This window comes from Ursus arctos, unplaced genomic scaffold, assembly GCF_023065955.2.
Source record: "Ursus arctos isolate Adak ecotype North America unplaced genomic scaffold, UrsArc2.0 scaffold_24, whole genome shotgun sequence".
NCBI classification, from domain to species: Eukaryota; Metazoa; Chordata; class Mammalia; order Carnivora; family Ursidae; genus Ursus; species Ursus arctos.
The window spans coordinates 7,606,033-7,632,220 of record NW_026622919.1 but is presented as its reverse complement, the minus strand read 5'-3'; the positions used below and the strand labels follow the sequence as shown (position 1 = coordinate 7,632,220).

The window sequence follows — 26,188 nt, the reverse complement described above, 5'->3', positions numbered from 1 at the left end:
GATGTGCCGCTCCTGTCCCTCACATCGTAGGCTCCTCTCATCTCTGGGTCTGATTCGAACTCTCCTCTCTCAGGGAGAGTTCCCTATGTCTTCTCTAAAGTGAGACCCAGGTCATCCCCTGTCTCAGCACCCACCAGTTTGTCCCTGAAAAGCCCTTGGTGCCAAGTTCAGTGTGGGGCTTATTTTCTGGCTTGCTGATGCTCCGTCTGTCCCCCGCCCCCCACCGCGCCTCACCCCAAGCCCACATTCCCACTGTGGGACTTCTCCATCAGGCCCAGCAGGTGCGGTTCCCTGGGCCCTCAGGACTTCCAGAAGCCCATGAACATGTTTTAATTTCCTTAAAATCAGAAGAAAATCTCTTAGGCCAAAGAAAGAAGTTTTAATATATAGTATTAATGCATGCATCTTTTTCCTAACGCAGTCCTAAATTTAATTCGAACTATCCCCATGGAGGAGAGGCCCAGGAAAGCCCTAGCATCGCCCTGGGGCCGAGTCCGATCGCCCACTGCCTTGCATACTTGCATACTCTCACGGTTCTGCACCTCTCGAGGCGCTAGGCACACGGCAGGTGCTCAGTAATCACCGGGCGAATCCACGCTGCCCGTGTCCGTCTTCAGAGAACACCGCCTCAACCCGCAGGAAGCCCTGATTTGACTTTCTGGGGACCGGGGAGGAGCCCCAGTTGTGAGAAATGACGCTGATGGAGCATCTTCCAAGTCAGCTGAGAGGCGACAGGGTCCACTCACCACCCTAGATCCGCGGAGGGCTGGCCCGGCCCCAGCCACCTTCTCAGCGCATTGCTCCGTCTGGCCCCACAGGGAGAGAAATCAGAAAGCCATGGGCTGCTTCTCGATACTACCTTGAGAGTCACGTGCCGCTGGCTAGACAGACTGCTTGCTTGCTCAGGAAAGTGGGTAATTTAAGATGCAAGTAGATCCGTTTTGTTCCCCTCGGGACTCCATAAACCTTTTTCCACTTTGAATAAAAAACACGAGACCTGAAAACAGTTTAGTCTTACACTGGCCCTTATGGGAGAAAAAAGGAAAAAAGGTGTCTCGGCATTCCTGTAGGAGCAGGGGTTTTCAGCCTCCGACGGGACAGGTGGAAATGTCTGGGGACATTTTGGACTGACGCAGTCAGCTGGGGGGACGCGGCTGGCATCCTGGGGGTGGAGACCAGGGATGTCGCTCAGCATCCTAGAGGACAGATCCTAGTAACAAAGAAAGATCAGGCCCCAAATGCTAACAGTGCTGAGGCTGAGAACCCATGCTTTGGAAGGCTCTCGGCTCTATGTCTTGGATGAATGACTTGGGTCACTTCGCTCTGGGCCTCTCCATACACTTGATTTTATTGATCGGCACCTCGACATCAAGCGCTCGGTTTATACTGAGCAGAAAGGCAGCCTGACGGGGTTTGGGTGAATGCATGGGTTAGGAGACTGTTCATGAGGACATTGCCTAAGATCCCGTTTCTGGCTCCTTCAACCATCTCGCAAGAATCCCTCTCAGACCTTAGAAAACGCAGAGTTGCTTCTGGGATCCTTTTAACCTGGGAGTTTTGCCAACGGGTGGTTTTCCCTTTTCACTTTGACTAACGGGAAGCTCAGAGTCCAGTTCGCAGCCCACCTTTGAGAACGGTGGAGGCCCACCCAGAGAACATTTCTGCATACCACCCCCTGGGTTCATTGGACTGTTTGTTCTAGCCCTGTTTTCGCTCTGATCTATTTTTATCCTATTGTATCTTACATATTTTTGTAAGCTGCCTCCAATCCTTTTGGCAACAACGCAGGCCAGAAAAACAAAACAAAATTCAGCAGAGCCCTGTGGCCTTGGCGGGGATTTTATAACATGCCAAATGGTCATTTCAAGGCTAGAGTCCTGCCGGGGAGGGCAGCTATCCCTGGCTCTGCCGGTCCCCTCCTGGGAGTCTCCCTTCTTGCAGAAGAACAGTTCGGGGGGTTAGAGCAACAGGTTTTAGCGGGAGAGCCGCTGATACCCATCTGCCTGCACATACCTCCCCCTCCCCCAGACGTTTTTTCCCATCTCCCATCTGGCTGTTGCCAAGGGGAAACAGCTAGACATGCTCTCCCGCCACTATCCCTAACTTGCCTTTCCCACATCTTCAGTCGGGGCCTTCAGGGTCCCGGGATACTTCGCATGTGGCTAGCACTGCAGCTGAGTGCCATGCAGGGCTGGGGGCGGGGGTGGGGTGGGGTGTGCAGGAGGGAGGGTGGGGGTGGGGAGGACCTGCCCCAGTATGCAAAGGCGAGGCCCTATGGGAGGCTGTTGTGAGGGCTGGGGTGAGCCAGGGCTGGGTGGGGGGTGAAAAGGTCAACCCCCACACGGTGCACCAGCTCGGCCTGCCCCTCGTCTGCCGAGCCGCAGCCGGAGCCCGTCCACCGCAGTCTCTGCTCTGGTTCGCAGCCAGCACTTCCTTCCCCGCAGCCTCCGTCTGTCCATCTGTAAAATGAGGGATGGCGGGGGTGTGTGGGGGGGTGTGGGGAGGTGAACCAGGTCCTAAAATTTGAAGACCCTAAGAACCCCTCCCTCATGTGTTCTGACACCCTCTATTCCTTTCGTCTGCTTGCTTTCTTCTGGAAACATGGTGCCACCCTGGGGAAGGGGGGAATGGCTTGTGTGCATGGGAGAATGGTGTCAAAGGTGAGCTTGGACACCAGCAGGAACACAGGTCCGAGGCTGCAGGCTTGTGAGGCAAGGGCCCCAGCCTAGGGCCTGGTCCTACCCAGTAGAGACAGAGGCCAGCCCTGAGGGACCCCAGGGAGGACCTCTGCACTTCCTGGCGGGCCCTTTCGATGACACGAAATCAGCTGCCAGCGCCTAACCTGGCAGCAAGCAGCACCCCCTTTCCCTTGGGCACGCAGCCCAGGTGAGCCAGGCACACACCGACCCGCTCCGCCTCCCTCTGCGCCGCTCTGCTCAGCCAGCTCACTGGCCCCACTGGTCATCCCGGGTCCCGAGTGCAAATCATTAGGTTGGGACAGCGGTGGGGGAGGAAGGGCTTTGGGGCCTGTGCCCGGGTGTCTGCCCAGCTCCACTGTTTCCCAGCTCAGTGGGTCTGGGCCAGTTGCCTTAGTGTCCTCTTCTGTAGAATGGGGGTAATATGAACAGTATGGGCCTCAGAGCTGTCATGAGGATAAATGCGGCCAATACAAAGGGCCGTGCCTGGCACGGGTGGTCCTAAGGGCTGACATGCAGCCCTCACTACAGTAAGGGTACAGAACAGTGTGCCTGAGAAGCACAAGCAGAGCCCCACACTGCAGGGCTGGGGGGTGGAGGGGAGACACCCCAGTGGTGGCCAGACCAGGGTGGGCTGGTGCTCATGCAGCCCCCAGGGGCCCTGTCCCCCCCACCTTCTCTCGCTCCCCCCACCTTGGGGCCACCACACCCTGCTTCTAACTCCCACCCTTAGCCACGTCCCTCATCAGCTGGGAATGAGCCCCGGAAGGGGCAGAGGGACCTGGGAGACGTTTTCATTACACTTCTAATTGCTTCCCAGGGAGGATGAACACCGGCCCGACCTCCCCGTGGCTGCTTGAGGCGAGGGCAGGGTTTCCAGGAACTGGGCCACACTGGCTGCAGGTAGGAAGGAGGATGTGCAAGGGGCTTCAGCTAGCAGAGCCGGCCCTGCCCCGGCTGGCGCTCCCAGACGTGGAGGGGAACGTGGGTGTAGGCAAGGCAAGGTGGTGAGGCAGGAGCTGGGCCAGCAGGCCGGAGGGGTCACGAGGTCCCCACCCAGGACAGACTCACTCCCCAACCTCACTTCCTGAACGCATGATGCTTTGAGGCACCTGTGCGCAGTGACGTAAAAGGTTTTAAGTCCACGATGCTCTGATTTTACTATTTCATGACTTATGGAAGGTGGCTACGTGGCCTCTCATGCAACATTCCTTCTATGAAATGAGGACACCAGTCCACCTCACAGCCCACAAGGATGGACTCGTGTCCAGCTGGGAACAGGCTGCCTGGACCGTCATTCTCCAGGTCACACAGAAGGCCGGGAAAGAAGGGACAGCAACCCCTTTCCTGGCCACGACGCCTGTTGTGTGCCGGTGGTGATCGCTCCCACATATGTGGGCACCTGGGGGCTTGGGGGGGTACGCGGCTTCCCCCGGTTTAGCGACAACTTTGCCAACCCCACGGCAGTGACTGTGTCTGCAGCCCAGCCCTGTAAGAGCTGTGGGATTCCTGTATCACATGAGCAGAATGAGGCACAAAGGGGCTAAGTGGCTAAGGGCCCCCAGCTGGGAAGTGGCAGGTGGGGCACCACGACCCCAGAGCCCTGAAGGCCTGCCCAGGCACATGGGCAATGAACCCTGTCCCTCCAGAGGCTCCAAAGGGACAGGGAGGGAAGCCACCTCAGGCCCCGAATGCCACAGGAGCACAGGCAGCCCCCCAGATGCCCCCCCATCTGCACCCTCACCCCTACCCACCCACATCCTGAAACAGCTCTCCCCAGAAGCAGAGACAGACACCCAGCGTGCATTAGGCCTTTTTTTTTTTTTTTTTAATGTTTCCTCACTGTTTTAACAATACCATGAAAAAAATACACAGTTTAGAATCTGGAACTGACCACTGGGTCTGGATGGGTTTTGCTGGCGGGGGCCGCACAGCCCCATGTGATTCCTCCCCTAGTGGGAGCCACGCTACTGGAGACAGCACCGACGGGGCACCGGAATCGGGAACTAGGTTAGCGTCCAGATAGGGATCTGACAAAGCACGGGAGACCAGAGCAGCGGCCCCTGCCGGCCTCTGTCTGTCCCCTCCCCACACTGGCGACAAGGGGACAGAAGGTGGGTTGGCTTGTTCCCAGGGCAGGAAAGTCATCATCCCTCAACCCTGGGCCACACACCCAAGCCCCCACTCAATCCCCTAGGGCAGGGTTATAAGGACCAGAGTGAAATATGAATTCAGAAGAACCAATCTTTTCTTTTCTTTTTTTTTTTTTAGCATAAGTATGTTTCAAACATGGCCCAGGGGCATACTTACACTAAAAAATTATCCTTTGTATGCCCAATATTCTAATTTATCTCTGCATTCTAGTTTTGTCTGTTGCTAAATCTGGCAACCCTATACCCTCAGGGCCCTCAGAAGTGGGGGAGGGGGTTCTGCTGGTGCGGAGGCCTCAAGGAAGAGGAAGTTGTGTGTGTGTGTGTGTGTGTGTGTGTGTGTGTGTGTGTGTATGGGGGGAGTAATCCAGTCAAAAAAGCTTTAATCCCTCCATAGGAATGATATATTATTTTTTAAAAAATCCTTTTCCAGAAATTTTCTACACTGGCTGCCTTCAATTGTTAACAGCTATGGGGTGGGAGGAGGGACAGACACGCACAGACACCCACCCCATACGGTTCTAAATAAAGTTTGGAAGCACTTAGTATAAAGGTTTTCTAAAAGGATCTGATTTTCCTTCTGGCGGCAGACCTACTCACACTGTTTCAGATACCGCTCTGGAAGGATTTAAACTTGACAAGAACAACAAACAAATCAATAGGGACCGAGCAAGCGCCCAGCCTGTTGCTAGTGTCATCCTGGAAGAGCCCCTTCTAGAAAATTCAAGAAGCCTGGGGCCTCCTTTCGTTCCCCATTCTGTTCTCTTCCCCTGGAAGGGGCTGCGTTTAGTGCACACATCTGGTCCGGCTTAGCTCCAAGGGGCTCCACGCTTGTGGTGCAGGAGCCGGGGATGAGGGACGGAGGGCCAGGGCTGTGACCACCCCTCCTCCTGCCACACAGTCACAGCAGAAAGACCAGGAGAGGAAAGGTGCGCCAAGCGTCCTTAGCCATGGCCCCTGGCTGCCCCCAGGCTGATCTGCTGCGGCTGCAGGAGGCAGGAACTTGGCCGACATCTGACATCCTTCTGAGGCCAGGGTGAGGAAAGGGACAGCGGGTTCCTGCCGCAAGCACCCACCTGTCCCACAGCGCTCAGGAGGGCTGGGTGCACCATGCAGCCCCCGCCATCTCCCTGTGCCCCCCGCCAGCGCCTCTCGTCCGGGAGGTCCAGGGTCTGTGTCCGAAGCCGGGCTCTTGGCTGCCCTGCATGGGACTGGACAGGGAAGGGGGTGGTGGCCTGGGGGCAGGGGGGAGACGGAGCCCCGCGCCGGGAGCCCCTCACACTCGGATCTCCTCATCCTCCTCCTCGTCCATGAAGGAGAACTCCTTGTCGGGCTGCCGGGACGGCGGGGCCCGGGCCCTGTCGGGGCCCCGGGAGGCCGGGCTGCGCTCGTCCAGGACTCCCGAGGTGCAGCTGGACAGGGAGCTGCTGTCCCGCGTGGTGTGGCTGCCCTCGCTGCGGGCTGAGCCGGGGCTGGGGGCCGCCGCCCACCCCTCGTCCTGGGGTAGGTCTGGGCCAACGGCGCCCTCCAGCCTGGCGCCCTCCAGCCTGGCCTGCGGAGGGGCCGCGGCAGCCGCCAGGGGAGCCTGCAAGGCGCTGCGTGCGGCGTCCCCGTCGTCATGGTAACCGCCATCCTCCTCCTCGGGTTCCCACTCCTCCTTGTCCATGATGCTGAGGACATCGCCCAGCATGGACGGCCCCAGGTCAATGTGGAAGGACATGATGGACTCGGCGTGCTTGAGCCCCAAGCCGGCCTTGGGCACCACGGGCAGCTCCGTCAGGTCCCCGAAGGCCTGCTCGTCCAGGAGGGGGTCCGGGGAGTGGGGGGCGGCGGCCCCGTTCCGCCGGGGCCCAAGCTCCCCTTCAGCCGCCGCCTCCTGGCCGCCCTCCCCGGAGCTCGCCTTCTTCACGGGGCTGGACGACAGGCTCTTGGGCAGCTTGCCAGAGCCCTTCTCGGCCGCTTCCTTCTCGTTCAGCTGGGGCAGGGACATGGCGTTCTTGACGAACAGAGCCGAGTCCCGCAGGGAGCCCAGCATGTCCCTCTGCTCCCGGTCCCCCCTCGTCACCGACTGCGACCGCTTGCTGCCCCGGAACTTCCGGGACAGGAGGCTGCGTTTGGAGGACGAGGAGGAGGCCTGCTCATCCAGGGACTCACCGTCCAGCTCGCCGGCCTTGCTGTTGAGGAAGGAGGTGTCCCCAAAGGCGTCCCCCGCCCGGCCCACGTGCATGGTGTGCCGGAAGTCGCCCAGCGGGGCGCTGATCATCTCGGCCGTGAGGTCCACGCGGGAGCGGCGCTTGGAGTGCACGGAGCTGGACACCAGCTGCTTGAGGATAGGCATCTTGCGGGGGGGCGGGCCTCCCGAGGGCGGCAGGTGGGTCAGGGGTCAGATCTGAAGTCTGGCAGGTGGAGGGGGTGACAAGGAGGAGATCATAGGGCTGCAAGAAGAGAACAGCAGGCTACGGGTTAACCGGACTGGCCGCACAGCACCGAAGGCCACCGGCCAAGGGGCCGCTACTCGACCCTCAGCTCTCCCACCAAAATGAACTTCCGTGAAATATGCCGGCAATTGGCATCGTAACCCTGCCTCTCTCTTCACACACCGGCACTGGGGGTACAGGAGCGCTTTTCACAAATCCGGATGTTCGGGTAGCCACAGACTTGCTCTCCCTGAACCCGGGGGGACGACAACGTCTCTCCCCATCCGGGAAGCCGCCAGAGCGAACGTGACCGCACTGAGGGATGTGGAAATACACGGGCGACTGCACGCGGCAGCCCAGGGCTGGACACATGCTGTAAGTTCTTCCTGCTGTCTGACCTCAACCCCTGCGGTCAGTGGACACCTCAAGCTGAGTCACGGTCCCCAGAGGAGGGAGCCAACAGGACGGGCCCCAGAGAGACGCTGCCCCGCACCTCCACAGATGTAAGCGGCCAGGCTCCCTTTCTGAATCAGAACTGGGGTGGGGCTGCCGGGACCCACAGAACCAGCTCCCCAGGCTTCCAATCCTTGCTGGGTGTCCCATAAGTGAGGACGCCGCCTGCGACCTCTCCACCGTGGGGCCAAGCTCTTTGCCGAAGACTCACTGGGTGCCTCTTGGGGATGAAGAGAACTGCCTCCTGACTTAGGGGTATGGGAGGGCAGGGACTAGATGGTCTGGCCCCCAAGATCTGCAGACCTGGGTTGGGGGGGCAGCGATTAACCACAAGATCAGCAGAAGGAACCCCAGGAGAGCCTGGGTTATCTGAAAGCTTGAGGTACCATGTTGGAGCCAAACTGTCCCCTTCCCCTCCGGAGGGACCTGCCCCAAATGTTAAACCCAGTAGTGCTGGGCTGAGCAGGGTGGGGAGACCTGGTGTTGGCCACCAGTCTTGCCAACAGCTCTCAACTCTACCTTCACGGCAGGCCCACCCTTCCCACTACAAACTGCAACCCGTGGGTACTCCGCTGGTTTCTTCCGCACCCCCAAGGCTGCCCCGCTAGCCACTACATCCCACCTGGCCCGACACCAGTCCGGCAGATCCCCGTTTTCACCCCTCTGTCCCTCTCCAGGCCATTCGTCACCTTTTATCTAAAATAAAACCCGTGCAGGAATCCCCAGCACAGACCCCTGGATCTGGCAACCAATCCCCGCTCCCTCCCTCCTCAATGCCATTCCCTGCGGCCCCCTACCTCTGCTCTCTGCCCCAGCCCGAGCATCTGCCTCCTGGACTCCAGGCTGGACACATGCAGGTCCCTGCTCGAATACCCTGCTCACCCACCGGCCTTCAGGGTTCAGCGGAGACGTCACTCCTGGGAAACGCCCTCTCAGCCACCTCTCCTGTGGCATCCCAGCACTCTGGATGTCCACCCTCCTGCAGGCACCACTCCCTCATTCTATTCCCACCCACGGGGCTGTAATCTGCCCACGGACTCTGAGCTTCCAGAAGGGGTTCTGAGGGGCCTGCTCACTACTGAAGCCCGTCCAGCAGACCCGCCGAATGGCAACACCTCCATCCTGCCCTCCAGGCCCATTGGTACTGCTGGCTTCACTTCAGCCCATAGACCGCTCCCAGGTTCCTGGCCCGACCTCTGTGTCCTCCAACCATGCCCCACCCCCGCCCCAGTGCTCTCACTCCTTGTCCAGTCTGACGCCCAGTCTGATGGCTCCCCCACCAGCAAGTGTCACCCCTACCCACCCCGTGCCAGCCCCAGGCCGTCCTACACTTGTCACTCCGGCAAACAAAGTCCTACTGGACATACGGTGGGAGCCAGGCACCGGGGCAGACCTGCCACATAGGTGACCTAGGCTGGGCTCAGAGCCAGGGAAGGACTCTCCTGGATGGCCTTGAGATGACCCACTAAAGCCAGTCAGCTCTCCCTCCTCATGTTCCTCCTTCTCCCCACCAAACCCTCAGGCGAGTTAGCTTTCCCTACCCCTAACCCGAACCCTCCCTCTGGCCCACATCCTGGGATCTAACCTCTGAACAATCAGACAGGCATCAGCTAGACCAACTGGCCAACGTTTTCTATAAAGGGCCAGAGACTCAAGATTTTTGGCTTCGTGGAAGATACCATTTTATAATAGGAAAGCAGCAACAGAGTGTATGTAAACAAAGGGTATGGCTGTGTTCCAATAAAACTTTATACATAAAAACGAGTTGCGGGCCAGCTTTGGCCTGTGGGCCATATTTTGCTGACTCTTAAACTACACTCATGGAAAGTACTGGCCTCAGGGTCATCTCCTCACCACTGCTCACAAAAGGGTCACCATATGTGACCCTCTGGACCAGCCATGGACTCTCAGGCCAACCTTTGGGGGAAAACTCTCTTTGGCTAAAAAAGAGAAAGGGACTCTGTAGTTGGCCTCAGGCAGGTTAAGAACAGAAGGAAACCAAACCAGGTTTCTAACGACACCTTGGTATTAGGGAATCCCTAACACCAGACAAGAATGGAAAGGGCTCATGTCTTCAACCAGCCTGGTCCAGCTCTTGCCTCTAGTCACAGAGTCCCGGGATCTCAAAGAGCTGGGAGGGAAGGGTAGCCCCAGAAAACAGGTGTACTGAAGCAAAGTGACTTATCCAAGTTTGTGCCCCAAAGGGCAGATCTGGGCGAGAAGCTGGTCTGCCAGTCCAGTGCTCTCTGTACTCCGCTCCAGACCTTTCTCTGGCCTTTGGTGGGTAGCATCCCTCATCAGCTCCTATGACTCTTGGAACGCCCCTCCCTGCTTCCGAGCCAGAAAAGTCCAGAAAAAGGAGGAGCCTGGCTGCTTCCTCAAATGTCTCCAGCGTCTCCAGGCTTGCCAAATGTCCCCTGCAGGGGGAAGTGGGAGTGCAAAACTGCCCCGGGTTGAGAATGCAGCTATGAAACTAAAGCTTATGCTATTTACCAGGTAAACCAAAAAATGGAGGGGAGGCAGGACAGGGGGCATAAGGGCTAGAATTGTGGGAACATAACGACATGGACGTCCAGAGTTGTGTTAAGGGTTTCAACGTAACGGCAAGAATCCCCAGACCCAGTGAGCAACTTCCATCCTGCACCGTGGTTTCCCGATCTGAAGTGCTCCTCAAGGAGGAGAGAAAGAGGAACCACAGACCTGGCTGCCAGGGCCTCAGGAGAACCGGTGAAGAGCTCTGTGCCCACTCACAGGGACCTGGTACTCTGGCCATCATGACTCCGGGACAGGAGCATCCCATCATCCCATCAGCCCCTGCTTCTCTCCTGGCAGGTAAAACAGGAGAACAGGTAAGAGAGGCCAGCAGGGAAATCCGCAGGACAGCCCCCAGGACCCCAGCACTGGCTGGGTCCTACACCCCAGAAAGAAAGTGAAAGTCAGGCCAATGCTCTCTGCTGCTTGTGGTCTCCCTCCCTGGGGGTGGGAATGAGGTTTCCTGGCTTATAAAACACCAAACCATCTCCAATACCCAGCATGAAAAAGTCCTGAGAGAGTTGGGGCTTGTATGGAGTCGCCTACCCATCCCACTGCCCAGCACAGAGTCCTGGAGCCCGGCCAAGGTCTGGGTCTCTGGAATCCTAGAGCTCAGACCAGATGGGACAGGCTTCAGGGCTGGTGAGAACCCTAAGCTTTGAGCACAGAACAATGCGGGGGTGAGAAATACTGAGATTAAGGACCAGCAGGTGGCCCGGGCCAGTCCTGGGGGCTGGTCAGGAGGCCAGAGAGCCCACCAGGAAGGAGATCCTGCCAAAGAGAGCTGTGTCTTTGGCAGGGGGCGTTGCTAAGTGCAATGACTCAGCTCTGGAGAAGCGGCTAAAATAGGCCGCCCCATGACAGGGCAGCCGCTCCCCACCCCACCCCGGAAGCCATATCCCACTTTCCTGGCAGGGCAAAGGAAAACCGGGCAGGAACTCACGGCTCTCCCTCACTCTCCCCAGCCGCTGATGGAACTAGACTCTTCTACCCTTCACCCCACCAACCACAGAACATTCCTTTAAGGCAGGCGCAGCGAGCCCTCCCTGAAAGGCCAGGCCCCTGGTTGGTTTCCCCCAACCACACTCTCAGCTCAGCTCTGTTCCTGGACTCCAGAGGAGAGCCCTGGCCCGGATGCCTCAGTCATCCTCCCTGGCATGCCGTACACACAGCACGGGCCTCCCAGATCGGCCCGTCCAGCAGCAACTAGACAGACAGAAGGACGGGCTGGACACATGCACTCCCGAACACCCAGGCAGTGGCTGGTTGCTGGCAGCCCGACCAAGGCAGGCGAGAGAACGAAGCTCTCCTGGGGCAGCAGGGCAGGCCTCCCACTTCTGCAGCTGACCTGCAGCTCACCCTGCTTCAGAGGACACAGGCTTCCACACCCACTGCATCGCCACTGCCACGGGCAGCTGCCCTCCATCAGCTCCGCGAGCTGTTCGAACACCGGTCCGGGCCAGCCCCAAGCAACGTGGCTGAACAGAAGGGGGTATGGGGTGACAAGATGACCTCAGTCGTGGCTGGGAATGGCTATAGGAGGCTGTGTTCATTTACTCATTCATTCATTCATCGACTTCCCGCATACCCACAGTTTTCCCATACTCCTTCAGGCCCCGTAGACAGCAGGGCAGTGAGAATCACAAGGTGGATAGGCCCCCCGCCTTCTGGGGCCTATGTGTAGTGTGAATACAGATGCGTGGGGAACAGAGCCGTATACACCCAGGTAAGACAGTCTCTCGCAGTCCTTGGTGTCAAGAGGAAAACAGGGAAATGGGAGCCAGTGTGGGTGTTACAGGACAGGGGGAGGCCCCTCCAAGAAAGGGGCTCTGTGAGCCAAGAACCAGATGATGGGAAGGAAGCAGGCAGGTCAAGCGCAATCCAGCGAGGGAACAGCACATGCAAACACCCAGAGGTGGGAAGAGGCTGGCAGAGTTTGAGGAACAGAATGAAAGCCCAGGGGCAGGGAGCCAGGTCCCACAGGCCCTCCCTGAAGACCAGGTAGGAGGTTCGGATGGCCTTCTAGGTACGAAAGGAAACCAACAAGCAGTTCCTGAGCAGGGAAGTTATCCAGTCTGTGTATTTGGAGGTTTCCACGGCAGCTGGGGCTGCAGGGGTGGACGAGAGCAAGCAGGAGCTCCGGGCAAAGAGAATGGGGGCCAGGAGATGCATGTGGTTAAGGAGATGGACAGAAACATTCGGGGCATGTTCTGGAGGTAGGGACACCAGGAGCTGCTGAGGGCCCAGAAGTGGGGAAGAAAGACAGGGCAAAATCAGAGGGGACTCCAGGCCTGCCAGGCCCCACGCCAAACCCCACAGGCCTTCTCCAATGGCAGGTCTCACCTGGTGAGCTATGGACCTTTCTCCCAGGGGTGCAAGCAACATCCCACCACCAGGAACGGCTTCCCTTTGCCAAAACAGGGGAGACGCTCTGCTACACAGCGTCTGCCCGCTGAAGCCACACGGAGAAGGGCTTGCCCAAGAAGCTCAGGGAAACGTGGGCTGCTCCCCTCCGGGAGCTGCTCTCCTCCGGAAGAGGTTACGGGCTCTGGCTTTTGTGGCCAGAGAAAGATTCAGTGCTTTCTGGAACACTTGGCAGCCTTACCCTGCAAAGATAAGAAGTGCCAGGGACGGCAGAGGAGAGCTTCGCTCCAGCCGTGGGACAGGGGCTGCCGTGACTGGGGGGCGAGCCCTGGACGCTTTGATCCACATTGCTACCCGCGCCGGGAGAAACCTCTACGGGGGCTGTGCTGTCGTTTTAGCTGACTTTTGTCCTCTCTGCAATCTTTTACTTCCTTCACGGGCACTGCCAAAAGCCCTCGTATTTGAAAGTGTGCTATTTGCACCCGGACATTAAGAAGAGAGGTCTTAAAATAACCCGAGCCTGAGCAGCCACCAAAAATAAATAAATAAATAAATAAATAAATAAATAAATAAATAAATAAATAAATAAATAAAAAGGAAAAGGAAAAGGAAAAGGAAAAAAAAAAGCCTAGGATGGGCACATGAATGACCACCATTACCCATCCTGTCCCACTTGCGTTTCTGTGTCAAGTAGCTCCTTAAAATCCCTGGGGACAGTGACCACTCTCAGAGAGGAAACCACGTCAAGGGACTCGCCTGAGGTCATGGGTGGGAGCCAAGCCTTTGTTCCCACACCAGGGCTCCAGCCACTAAAATAGACACACACGACCCAAAGTGTGGCCTTGGGGCACCGGCCACTATGGTGGTTTCTGTAAATAATGGCTTTAGAATGAGTATGATTTAGCAACTTCTCCAATGGGAAGCCTACCCTATGGAACGATGTCGAAGCAGGGGAAAACTCACATACCCAGATATCCACAGAAGCCTTCTTTGTAAGCTCGAAAGGCTGGAATCCACCTAACAGCCAGGAATAAGGAAAGGGTTGAGAGGACGAGGGGCTGTTAACGGATTGACATGCAGCCACGAGAAGTGGGGGCTTACGGAGACCAGGCTGCCACATGCACCACTGGTGACCAAATGCCATCATCACGTGGGAGGGGAAGAAGCAGGCAGGGCTTACGCTCTTTATACGGAGTGATCGCAAGTCTACACAAATAAAGACTTAAAGGAGTTACGTCAGGCTCGAGAGGACACAGGCATTTTGTTTGTTTTCTTTAATGTGGTAATGCTGTTTTAGTAATAATAATCATAATAGTAGTAATAATAATAAATAATATCCCCAAGCATCAAAAGCTTAAGGAAAACACGTTAATTTCAACACCATCTTAGACCGGTCTGGTTCTCAGGTTCAGTACAAGGCCCTGAGCTTGGGTCTTGGCTCCACTCCCTCTGCGCCAATATGCACCCCCCCGCCCCGCCCATGGATGTCTGTTCTCTGTCCCCCCAAGCTGGACGCCTGCATTGGATTCTAAGTCGTGTGGGAGGAGAACGTGGGCAATCTATAGCAACCTGGAATCAAGGGGAGACACGGAGATTAGGACTCCCCCGAAAGAACTTGCTCCCCAACAGCTGCTTCCTGACGCCTGAGCCTTTTCAACTGAGCAGGAGAAGAAAGATAACCATCATCCCCTCCACACTGTCCCCCGGAGACTGGCCGATTTCCAGTGCCACTAAAGCTCCAAGCTGGAGGCCAGCCTCCCACATGGGTGATCCCACAGTGGGATCCTATCCAAGATGCCCTGGGCAGGTGAAGGTTCTGCTTCTGCTCCTTCTACAGGACTAGTTCAGCTCCTCTGGTGGCTGCAAGGATGCAGAGAAAAAGCCCGGGGTCCGGAAGGACCACCAGCACCACAGTGCTCCCACAATTAGCCAGCCATCAAGTCTTGTGTGCAGACAGAGCAATACTGTCATTTACCGGTGCCTGCCGCATGCCAGGCATTGTGCTAGGACAGGGGAAACTCGCGCCCCTCTCCCTGCAAGGAGGGTGCTGAGATTGCCCCCATTTTACAGAAAGGGAAACTGGGGCTCAGATGGCACGAGCCTTACCCCACACAGATCACTCTCACAGCTACTTCATGGTGACTTGAGCCTACTTCTGGCCGACCCCGGACACATGGTTTTCTGAATGAGGTGATGCCTCCCGGCCCATTCAGATGTCCCCAGCTGTAAAGTCCCCGCGGAAGATGGGGGCGGGATGGCATTGGGGAGGCTGCTTCTGGAAGACCCTTGGAACCAAGACTCCCTCAGACGGACTTTCCATCAGAGACCTGCTTTCAGGGATGGCTCAAATGGCTTCTTCCTTTCTCAAGATCTCATTCCAACTTCCTGCTCAGAGGAACCTCCCCATGTTCTGCCTCCCTGGGAGGGGAGAGGAGGGGGGTGGGGAGGACCACCCAGAAGGAGGACGTCCCCTGCACGTTTAGGAGTGGGCTCAGCACGAGGCCTGCCCGGCTCTAGGCCCCATCTTGTATTCTGTGGTCGTTCCAGCTGCCAAGAAGGAAGACCAGAATCTCGACCCAGGCTGGGTGCCCTGCACTTGCACCACCACCCCTGCCTGCCTGCCCCTCCCAACCAGGCTCACTGACCCAAGGGTGCCACTGCCCAGCCACAATGGGGCAGATCCCATGTCCTGGAGGACACTCCCTGCTTCCTGGAAGAAAAGGAAAGTGAACAAGGCCCTGTTTCAATACCTGCTTCCCCTGGGGATCCCTGCTGGGGAAGCAGGGCATGCGGTGAGCCCAGCCCAGCCCATCAGGACACCAGGCTCTTACCAGAGCAGGGCTCACAGGGTGCACTCCACACTCTGCACCAAGCCTTCTCTGTGACTTCCGCCTTCTGCTGCCTCTACGGGTTATTAATGATTCACAGCGAAACTGTCTTACGGGGCTGCACCAGCCTTATGTGGCTACACGTGGAATGTGGGGAGTCCGAATCGACACGTGCTAAGGGGTGAAAGATACAAAAGGACTTCAAAGATTTAGAATGAAACAGAAAATGTAAAATAGCTCATTGTATTTTGCTATTGATTAGAAGTTAAGATGATAGTATTTTGGGGCGCCTGGATGCTTCAGTTGGTTCAGAGTCCGACTCTTGATTTTGGCTCAGGTCATGATCTCAGGGTTGTGGGATCGAGCCCCATGTTGGGCTCTGTGCTGGGTGTGGAACCTGCTTGGGATTCTCTCTCTCCCTCAGTCCCTGCCTGCCCCCCACTTAAAAAAATTATAAATATATATATATATATATAATATTTTGAATGTATTGGGCCAATACAGTAATCTCACCTATCTCTTCTTACTTTTTAAAAATAGAAATGATATATGAATCTTGCAGAATCTTCCACTGCAGGCAGATAATTAAGTAACCCACTGTTCACATTTGAGTGAAAATATTTACATGTTAATAAATTTGAAATTAAGTACTAAATTCCTAAATTTTACACCCAGTGGGCCACTAAGGAATGCCAGGTTGTTTCCGTTTTGCCTGAACTCTGTAAGAAAAAATCCTTCCTACCTAAGCTGGCACAAATCCTTAATCCGGAGGATACATGTGAGTGAGTTAAATAACTTTTGTTTCTTACTGTTAACTTGTTCTCCAGAAGGTTCTACCAAGTTCCAGTCCCACCCGCACAGGATGATGGTGTCCAGTACCAGGTGTTACGCCTTCTTTAGTTAGAAACAATAAACAGTCACCAGCAAACTTGCAAACTTGTGACTTGTACTTCTTTCATTATTAAGGACGGTAAGCATTTAAAACCTGTATCATTAGCTTCTGTATCCTTTCTCTTGGGCATTACTTGTTGAAATCCTTTGCCCATTTTTCTGGGGAAGCAGCTTTACCTTTTCCAATGGATTTGTAGGACTTTTTAAAATATTAAAGCAAATGCATTTTTTACCATCATAGTTTCCAAATATTTTTTTTAAAGATTTTTAAAAAATTTTTTATTTATTTGACAGAGAGAGAGAGATAGCGAGCGAGGGAACACAAGCAAGGGGAGTGTGAGAGGGAGAAGCAGGCTTCCCACTGAGCAGGGAGCCTGATGCGAGGCTTGATTTCAGGACTCTGGGATCATGACCTGAGCCGAAGGCAGACACTTAACGGCATAGTTTCCAAATATTTCTGCAAATTTATCATATACCTGTTTACACTGGGATGATTTTGTTTTCTTTTCCAGACTGCTTATTAATTTTTACGTAGCCAAATCTGTTTCATGGTTTGTGGCTTTCACAATATGAAGCAAAGACCTTCCCCACTTCTAAGAGTATGAAAATATTCACTTCCTCTAAAGCTCCCAGGTAATAATGAACAACTATTCATAGAGGAAAATACTAGAAGAAAACACAACAAAGGAAAGAAGATTGTGGATTACTTGGAACAGAAAAACAACTGAAATGTAACAATAATGTTAGTTACTGATTCCATATAGGCTTGTTATAAAATGTGGGTAAGACATGAGATGTTACCTTCATTGGATAGGAAAATTCTTTATATACAGATTGTCTCCCACTCATGAATCTATTTCCAGACTTCCCTTTGTGTTCATGGGTCTGTTGATTCCTAAACCAGGTCTACACAGCCACTTTGTAAAACGTGTTGTGAGTATCTAGTAGGGTAATATCCCTACTTAACTTTTTTCCTTCTAAAATGTTCTTGTTTTTTTCTAATGTTGATACTCTTCCAGATGGACTTTAAGAACAGTCCCAAAAGAAATCCTGGTGGGATTATGTTGGAACTGAAAGGAAATAAGAAATTAATTTGAGAAGAATAGACTGGATCTCCACATCAAATCTTCAGGCCATTTACTCAAGTCTTCTGGATACCCTCCATTAAATGCGGTGGGTTTTCTTCCTACAAGTCCTACACAGTCCTGGTCATGTTTATTCTGGGTCATTTTATGGCCGGTTGTTATTCTAACTGGGTTCTGCCTCCTCCCGTTTTTCCATAGCTGTAGTTTCTGACTGTTACAGCTGGTAAATGAGGAAGCTACAGTCTTGATCTCTATATATTTAATGTTTACCCTACCGACCTTTACTGTCTCAAATTGTTATGGTTGAATCTTTTGGGCCTTGCAAGTAGACAAGCCCATCATCTGCAACTAATAATAATTCTGTCTCCTCCATTCCTTATTCTTATCTTATTACATCTGCTACAATTGCCAATATAATGTCGAGCAACACTGCTGACACAAAGCACCTCTGTTCTTGGCACTTGACAGTAATATTCTCAACCTCCGGTATTTGATACAGTAGCCACTACCCACGCAGGGCTGCTGAGAGCTTGAAATGTGGCAAATGTCACCAAGGGACGCAATCCTTTATTTTATTTTAAATATTTAAACTTAAAACTGATGCTAGAGACAGTTTTTTGGAAAACTTATGTTTAAAACATCCCTGAGTATATGAATCTACTCTTTCAACTTTGAACTTGAGGAGATTCAAATTCAGAATAAGTGTTTGTGAAATTTAGCATCCAAAATGAGGATGTCCTTGCTACAGGAGCAAAATACACATTGGATTCTGAAGACTCTCTATGATAAAATAATGTAACACATCTCATTCATTTTTTTATGACTATGTGGTGAAATGGCAATCTTTCAGATATGTACTATGTTAAAGAAAACATATTAAAATTGATGTCACCTGTCTTTAGTTTTTAAAATGTGGCTACCAGAGGACGGAAGGTTACCGATGTGGCTAGCACGGTATTGCATGGGCAGTGCTGTTCCAGAGGGATCTCTGCTAATGCTGACACTCACCACTGGGTTCGTAGACATTCTTGTTCATTTTAGAGAATTTATACTTCGTACAGTTTGTAAGAACATGAAGCCAGTAACTTAGCCAGGCTGAGTCACAGTAAGGAAAATGCACTACAGCTTAATTTACCCTTTAACGGCTGGAAGACATAGAAACAGGTGTCCAACCTCACTCGAACAGTGACTTGTCATCAGGCGAACTGTGGAGTAACAACTCTCAGGGTGGGCTGTGACGGCTCTCGGGCCAGTGCCTAGGAACCCAGCCTGGGCAGGGATATCCTAGCCCCGACCTGCGGATCTCAGGTGGACAGGCCCTTCCTGGACCATAGGTCACCGGAAGTATGAGAAAGGGAACTTGCATTCCCTGAGCTTTTATTCAGCACCAAACAGCTGCTTTATCTCGACTAAACTGCCTTAAAAAAAAACAAAACACAAACACAAGAAATAACCCCATCCTGTCTTCTCCCGCACAATCCCACTGAGTTATCATCATTCCCATCTTGCAGGTAAGAAGACTGAGGCTGAGACAGCAGTGCGTCACCAAGCCACACACACTTGCTTGGGACAGAGCTGAGAGAAGGGTCTCAGGATCTGCCTGATTCTGACCCCTGGGCTTTGCCCCCCTCCACTCGGAGGGCCAGAAGCCACACTGGGGCCCTGGCCTCTGAGATCTGAAGATTCTAGATGCATAAACACCCACAGGATACACAGTTCTTTTTTTTTTTTTTTTTAAAGATTTTATTTATTTATTTGACAGAGATAGAGACAGCCAGCGAGAGAGGGAACACAAGCAGGGAGAGTGGGAGAGGAAGAAGCAGGCTCATAGCGGAGGAGCCTGATGTGGGGCTCGATCCCAGAACGCCGGGATCACGCCCTGAGCCGAAGGCAGACGCTTAACCGCTGTGCCACCCAGGCGCCCCCCCCCCTTTTTTTTTTTTTTTTACTTATTCATTTGAGAGAGCGCGCAGGATCACGAGCAGGGGGAGAGGCAGAGAGGGAGAAGCAGACTCCCCACTGAGCCTGCAGACGGACCTGGGGCTTGATCCCACGACCAAGAGATCATGACGTGAGCCGAAAGGCAGACACTTCGCCATTTGAGCCACCCTGGTGCCCCAGGATACACAGTTCTACACAGAATTTCAGGTTAAAATATCTCTGGGGTGGGCACTCCATTCCCCACTCCATTCCCATCCTGGGAAACACAGACCACAGGAGCCACCAGAAGCCCCATCCTGCTGGGAAGCCTGCTCCGGCAGGGCTGGGAACGCGCACGCTCCCCACCAACTCCCTCCCCTTTACCTCTGTATCCCTCTCCCTCCTAATCCCAGAATGTGCTCTGGCCAGGGAGAGGGAGAGGGCAAAGGCAGTGGGAGGGGGAGGGAGAAAGCCGCCTCACCACCTGGGAGTTGGAACAGCCCTGGAAAGAAAGAGAAGGCCTGACCCGTGACCCTGGGGGTGACAGGAAGCTACAAGGGAAATCAAGATGAAGAGTAGTGACTCAAGGGCATTCAGCAACCCGGCTTGTTTACAGGGCCCTTCCTGGAGACGTGTTTCCCCCAGCCTGCCACCAGACAGACAGACGGACCGGACCGACAGAAGCACGGACACAAGCACCGGGTGGGTGGCCATCACAGACGGAAGAGCTGGGAGACAGGAAGAGGTGCCTGGCAGGGGGCCCCTGGGCCCCAGCTCAGGGCAGGTGTCCCTCACCTGGGAGCGGCCCTCTTGCTCCTCCCTCCGGCCCAGAGCTTCTACTTCAGGAAGCGAGTGGTTGGCCCTGAAATCAGATCCGCCAGGCCCCGTTTGGCCTCACTTGCCTGCTCCGAGACTACAGCGCTCAGCCGAGGGCTGGGGAACGCTCCGGGTTCTCCAGAGGGAGGCGGCCCATCGGGACCTACTCCAGAGCAGGCTGGCGAGTGGGTCTTGGCCTTGCCGGGGCCTGAGCCGCGGAGGTGAAGAGCGTGGACCCCGAGCCAGACGCCCCATGGCCTGGCCGCGTGGGTGACGGTGCGTACTTCCCGGCAAGGATTAAATACGCTCACACAGGCCAAGCCCTCAGCACCGCGCAGGTGAGCGCTGGCCTCTGTGCTAGGAAGGTGCTGTAACGTGTTCTCTCTCGCTCTCAGCGGATACCCCGTGTCTGTACCTGAGAGGGAGGAGGAAAATTCCAGCACCCCAGTGACAGACACTCTGGCCAAGTTCAGGACGACACATGATTAACCTGAGTCACCTACCTCAGCGTCACCTGACGATACCCCCTCCAAAAGGCTCCAGGGCTGACCTTTCTAGTCCTTGGAGGGTCCCCAGAATGAGGCGTTGCTGGGGGAGGGGTCCTCCAAGCTTCTGAGGCCCAGGGGCAGACTGCAGTTGCCACCGGCCACCGGCCCAGCAACCTGAGACTTGATTTCTGTGCCCGCCTGACTTCCTCCTTCCTGATCTTTCGTGATGCAGGAGGGAAGAGCCTGGCTTCTCTCAGACAGGACTTATACTCTGATTTCAGCTTGACATGGTGGGCGGCGGAGATGAGGTGAAGGTGGGGTAAAAGAGCCTCCTGCCCTTCCTCTAAGGATGAGGGCTGGATAACTCAGGAATCTGGGGTGCTCTGGGTGCTACCAGCAACAGGTAAGGGGCGAAACCTCCACACCCTCCACCCCCGATAAAACACTGCCTGGTTCTTTGGACCTACTCCAATTCTCAAGGGAGGTGAAGAAGCTGCAGTGTAGCCCAGAGAAGGCTCCTTTTGTGTTCGTCCAGGGTCAAGGGCTCTAATCCCCTTTTGATGCTTTGGGGTCAAGGGCAACAATGTAAGGAATAAAGAGGGGTTGCAGGGAGTGGGCCCCTGAGGGTATGACGGAGGGTATGCAGGTGGAGCCTGGCTTCACAGTCCCCCAAGGCAATCTGAAGCTGGGGTCTGCAGCCCACCTTCAGTCACTGCAAGAAGGGCAGAGACACACGCATCAGGAGAACCTGGAGACTCCCAGGGAAGCAGAAGGCTGGCCCCGGCACCACGCCCCCATGACCAGGGCAGAAGACCTGGCAGAAGAAGGGGCCAGAGTGGACCTGGCTGAGCAAAAGAGGCCGTTCCCGAGTACACGCTCAGGGATGTTTCTCGCCCGTGCACTGCCGCCTTGCTTGCAGATGCCCCTCCCCCCAGCTCTGTCAGCCCTTGCTGGCCCCAAAAGGGAGCCCCTTCCTCAGCCTGGGAGGCTGAGTGGAGACTTCCGGTGCCCCTGTTCCTGGAGAAGGGGGGGTTCTGGATGCCAGTGCCTGCCACCCTGGCATGGAGCCCCGAGCTGCTAGCTGGCAGTGCCTGGGGGAGACTCTGATGTACGTTTCTGGAAGGGAGCCCAAGGCTCCAGAAGCAGCGTATTTTAAACAGGAGCTTCTAGGACATGCTGAGTGGGAATGTGGGAAACTAACAGCTTCCACTTCCTTCGCCACGCACGGCGAGCAGATGACGGCCACATCCAGCCACACACCATTCCCTCCCGGGGCCACGATCCACTCCTGGGCACCCCAGAACTCTTCGCTAGAGCAGGCCTTCAGGACTCTGCCAGCTGGCTCCAAGGTTTGTTCCTTTTCCGAAGGTTGAGGTAAAGCCTCCAGTACATAGGTCAGAAGACCTAAGCTTGGGTCAGCCCTCTCTCAGCTTCCAGGGCAAGATTGCGCAAGGCCCGTCCCTCCACCCCCAAGCCTTATCTCTGGCATCAACCCAGCTCCCATTCCTTCAAGGGACAGACTCCTCCCGCCCCACCTAGGGCCAAGCTCCTCTGAGCCTATGGAACTTCCAGCTGTCTAGTCTAGCTGAAGGAAGCTGGAGACGCTGCCCCAGCAGGAGTCAGTCTTCTTGGTTGTCCACTCCCACCAAACCGGAGAAGGGAAGGAGGATTGGGTAGGAGAGTGGGGGAGGGGGCAGAGGGAGAAAGAGAAAGCAGCCAAGCGAGCCTGGCCAATATCAAACACCTTGCCTGTCACACCTGGGCACACAGCCTGTCCTGGCCACAGAAATCAATCGGCCACTCCAAAGATGGAGGGGGTTGGAATCCTTGAACCGGAGCCAATCTGGCGCCCTTCTGGGAAAGTGCCTGACTTGTCAAGAAGGGTCCAGATTCCTCTCCCTGGTCATCATCTGCCCGGGGTGGGGGGTGGGGGACCCAGCCCATTTTGTAAATAAGACTGTCCTTCACTTGGGACTCCGTGGGCTCCAGTCCTGTGAGGGCAGCAGGACAGAAGTCAATGTGGGTCCGCACACCAGACTGGGATGAGCATCAGTGGGTGGGCGTGTGCAAGAGAGACATGAAGAGAAAAAGAGGGGTCAAGAGAGAAAAGGGCAGAAACCCCAGAGAAGGGAAAGAACGTTCCAAGGGGAGACCCTGAGCTAGGGAGTTTAATCTGAACACTGGCTGGTCAACCAGCAGGGGTCTGTGAGCTCAGGGAGACATCAGACTGGCTTGGATTCACCCCAAACCGCCACCTCTTGGGAACAGCCTCACTTTACCACACCAGCCCGCTCCCAGTCCCTGCGTGGGTCAGCAGGACCCCTGGGAAGACCAGAACCATGGGGTTACCTCCGGTCGGTTCACAGAAGCCCCCATTGTGGGAAGCAGCAGCTGTGCTCGAGGCGGAGAGGGGCGAAGTCCACATTCGGTGGCGATAAACCACCCTGATCAGTCAGTCACATGGGCAGCTCACACACGGCAGCTGGTGAAAACTGGAGCCCACATGGCACCCCCCCACTCGCGGCAGGGTCCTAGCTACCTCACAGGGATGCATCGTCCCAGGACTCCCCAGGATGCCCCATTATTGCTCCGGGAGCCTTGGAGCCACCTAGAGGCCTGAATGGGCCCAGCCTTGGTCCAGCGAACTCCCCATTTCTGGGGGAAATCCACAGCTCAGCTTCCCCTTCCTTTGTGCCCTGTTCTTTGTTCTCTTAAAATTCAGTCCATCCTGCTGGTGGTCCCCTCCTCCACCCCGGCCTCAGAAAGGGGGCGGAGGCGGCGGGGAGTTATTAGAAACCCAGACTGTTCGAAGAAGTTGCATTATAGGAGGCCCTCCTGCACCCGGGCCCCTCATTGTTTACGCTGGCTGCAGGCGGAAAGCTTTCCCTGGTCCAGATGGCTGCTGGGGGTAAGGATGAGGGAGACCCTCCCTCCAGCACCACAAACCCTCTAGAGAGGAGCGGCAGGCTTCAGCGGCTCGGGGACCCTTTCCCCATTCAGCTGCTCCGATACACGCGGGCAAAGAGGAGTCGTGGACGCAGCTGAGGGCGTGGGCGCCAGCCGGATTGCGAAGGGTGACAAGAAAAGCAAAAGCACTGTATTTCCCCTCCACTCTCCCAGGGGCAGAAAGAAAACTGCCAAAGCCCGGGCTGCAGTATCTCTACGGGAAACACCAGGAATCTGGTTTGAGTTAGCAAAGCACCCCTCCCCCAGCCACACACACACACACACACACACACACGCACGCACGCACGCGCGCGCGCACACACACTGCTCCGGCTCAGTCCTCTCCCAGGAAGCCCGCCCAGCTACAGCCCTCCAGCCCCGGCTCCCGGTTCCCGCCCGGCTCCCCGGGTCCCGCACTCACCCGCGGCGGCCCAGCCCGCAGGGCAGCTAGTGGGGGGGCGCATCGCGGACAGGGGCAGTTTTGTACCCCCGGCTGGGGGCGCTCCGGGGAGGGGGCGGAGCCAGAGATGGCTGACCGCAGCTCCACCGCCCCAAGCGGGTGATTAAATCATTAACCCGACCGCTCGCGGCCGCCGGCCACGCCAGCAGCGCTTGGCCCCGGGCGCACCCCGCGCGCAGACCCCGCGCGTAGCCCCCTCCCGGGGCCGCCCGCTCAGGTGCGCCCCACCCCGCCGGGAGGCGCCATGGCCTCTCCCGCCCGGGCCTCTCCCGCCGCGGCCTCCAGGTCTTTCGAGGCGGCGGGCGGGGCGGGAGCCTGGCGGGATGGGGGGGGGAGTATTTGTTTCCTCGGCCGGTCCCTTCCAGGCAGCTCCTCCTTTTCTCGGCGGCCCGGTGACACTGGGTGGCGTGTGCTGCAGTGTGTGTACGAGAGCGAGCGCGTGTGTGCACGCCTCCGCCACTACAGGCGAAGAATTCGGTTCTTATTCATGGAGAACTCCGTGCGCACACACGCCCCCCTCGCGGAGACGGCGGGCGGCTCGCCGCGATCGTGGTGCCCCTGTCTGCCTCGGCGCACACCCCGTTCCCCGGCCAGCGGGCGGACCTTTAACCGGGGACCCCCGTGCCACCCGCCCCAGCAGCGCCCTGGGCCGGACGCCGAATTCCGTCTGGGGAGAGGAAATCTAGGCGGAGCGCGGCTTCCCCGGCTCTCGGCCGCCCCTCCTCCCCAAAGTCCGACCGGCTCGGACACGGGATGCGCGACTCCGGGTCCCAAGCACCCGGGCCGCCCCGCACGCGCCCCGGCCCAGCCCTTCCACCCGGGGGCGGGCGCAGGAGTGGGGGTCTCTGAGCCCTCCTCCCCGCCCCTCGGTCCCCTCTCGAGGCGTTTCCCATCCTCTCCGCCCGTCTGGGGGCCTCGAGCCCACCCAGGCCTCGCAGGGCGCAGGCGGCTGTCGCCTACCTGGGTCCTGAGAGACGCGAGCGCCGCACCGGCGAAGCTGCGATGTCCCCTCCGTGGGCTCCGACCGGCACGGGAGCCAGAGGCCCATGTCAGCGCCGGCGTCGGTTTCCCTCTGGCTCTCGGGCTTTCTGGGCGGCGAGCCTCCCGGACACTCCCCTTCCAGGCTCCTCCCGCGCCCTCCCTCCCGCGCCGTCCGCACTGAAGTCACGGCGCTGCCGCAGCCAATGGCGGCTGCGAACCCCCGCCCGGCCGCTCGGCCTCCTCGGTTCAAATCTGCCAGTGTGGGACTGTCGGAGCTCCATGTGGGGCGGCCCGGGCGGGGAGGGCGGCCGGGAGCCGGGCCGGTGGGGTCCCGGGGGAGCCCCGGCGGTGGCCAGGAACCGGTACCCCCCCGCCCCCTCCCTCCCGGCCCGGCACCGACGGGAGAGGAGAGCCCGGGGGGCTGCGCCGCCAGGGCCGTGGATTCCGTCCCGGACTCTTACTGGAAACCAGAGGGGCGGGGAGGTGCCGGCTCGAGGCCAGCCCCGGAGCGGCTGTAAGAAGGGGTTTGGGCGGGGTGACCTGGCTTTGATCGGCCAGCTTTCCGGAGGAGGACTGAGTCCTTGGCCTCCGGAGTATCCGCGGAGACTAAGTTCTGCTCCGAGTGAACCTCTAAGACGATGAGCTCTTGAGTCCCAGAGGAGCAGGCCTTGGGCTCGATTTATCGAGTAAGAGCTCCCATTTGTAAATGATTATTACCAAAGTAATAAAGGCCAGTGGGGAGGTCCTCCCCAGGAAAGCGGACGGGGCACACAGTGGCAGTTCCCTTGCTGTTGGCAGCTTCCTTGGATTTTAGAGCAAGTCAGGCCTGGGGAGGGGGCATGCGACTCTTGATCTCGGGGTTGTTAAGTCTGAGCCCCACCTTGGGTGTAAAGATTACTTAAAAACAACTTTTAAAAACAATTTTTAGAAAAAAGTAAAAATAAAAAATAAAGCAAGTCAGGCGGAGGTGGTGTGCGGGCTCCGGACTCCTCCCCCCCCCCAACCCACGTTGCTTTCCGTGGGATCCTTCGGTGGGACCCTTTGGGCTGGTCTTTTACCAAAGGCGGGCAGGGCCTCAGATCGCCAAGGCTCCAAGCCCTGAGGACATCAGGCCCCGGTAACGCGCTGACTGCTGCTTATTTACCCCTTATTGATGCTACC

General features: G+C 56.4%; 1 protein-coding gene across 4 annotated transcripts; it reads right to left on the bottom strand.

Annotated features, from left to right (window-relative positions):
- Positions 1–4,516: 4,516 nt before the first annotated feature.
- CDC42EP4 (CDC42 effector protein 4) lies at positions 4,517–25,457 on the bottom strand. 4 transcript variants are annotated; one of them, XM_026512324.4, is made up of 2 exons: positions 25,007–25,457; positions 4,517–7,281 (listed from the first exon to the last, which is right to left on the bottom strand). In XM_026512324.4, the coding sequence occupies exon 2, from the start codon at positions 7,182–7,184 to the stop codon at positions 6,123–6,125; it is 1,062 nt and encodes a 353-aa protein (XP_026368109.3). In that variant the 5' UTR covers positions 7,185–7,281; positions 25,007–25,457; the 3' UTR covers positions 4,517–6,122. The 4 variants fall into 4 exon arrangements, with proteins under 4 accessions (XP_026368109.3, XP_026368110.3, XP_057174075.1 ...); XM_026512325.4 differs by lacking the exon at positions 25,007–25,457 and adding an exon at positions 24,008–24,987; XM_057318092.1 differs by lacking the exon at positions 25,007–25,457 and adding an exon at positions 15,444–23,958.
- Positions 25,458–26,188: the final 731 nt, after the last annotated feature.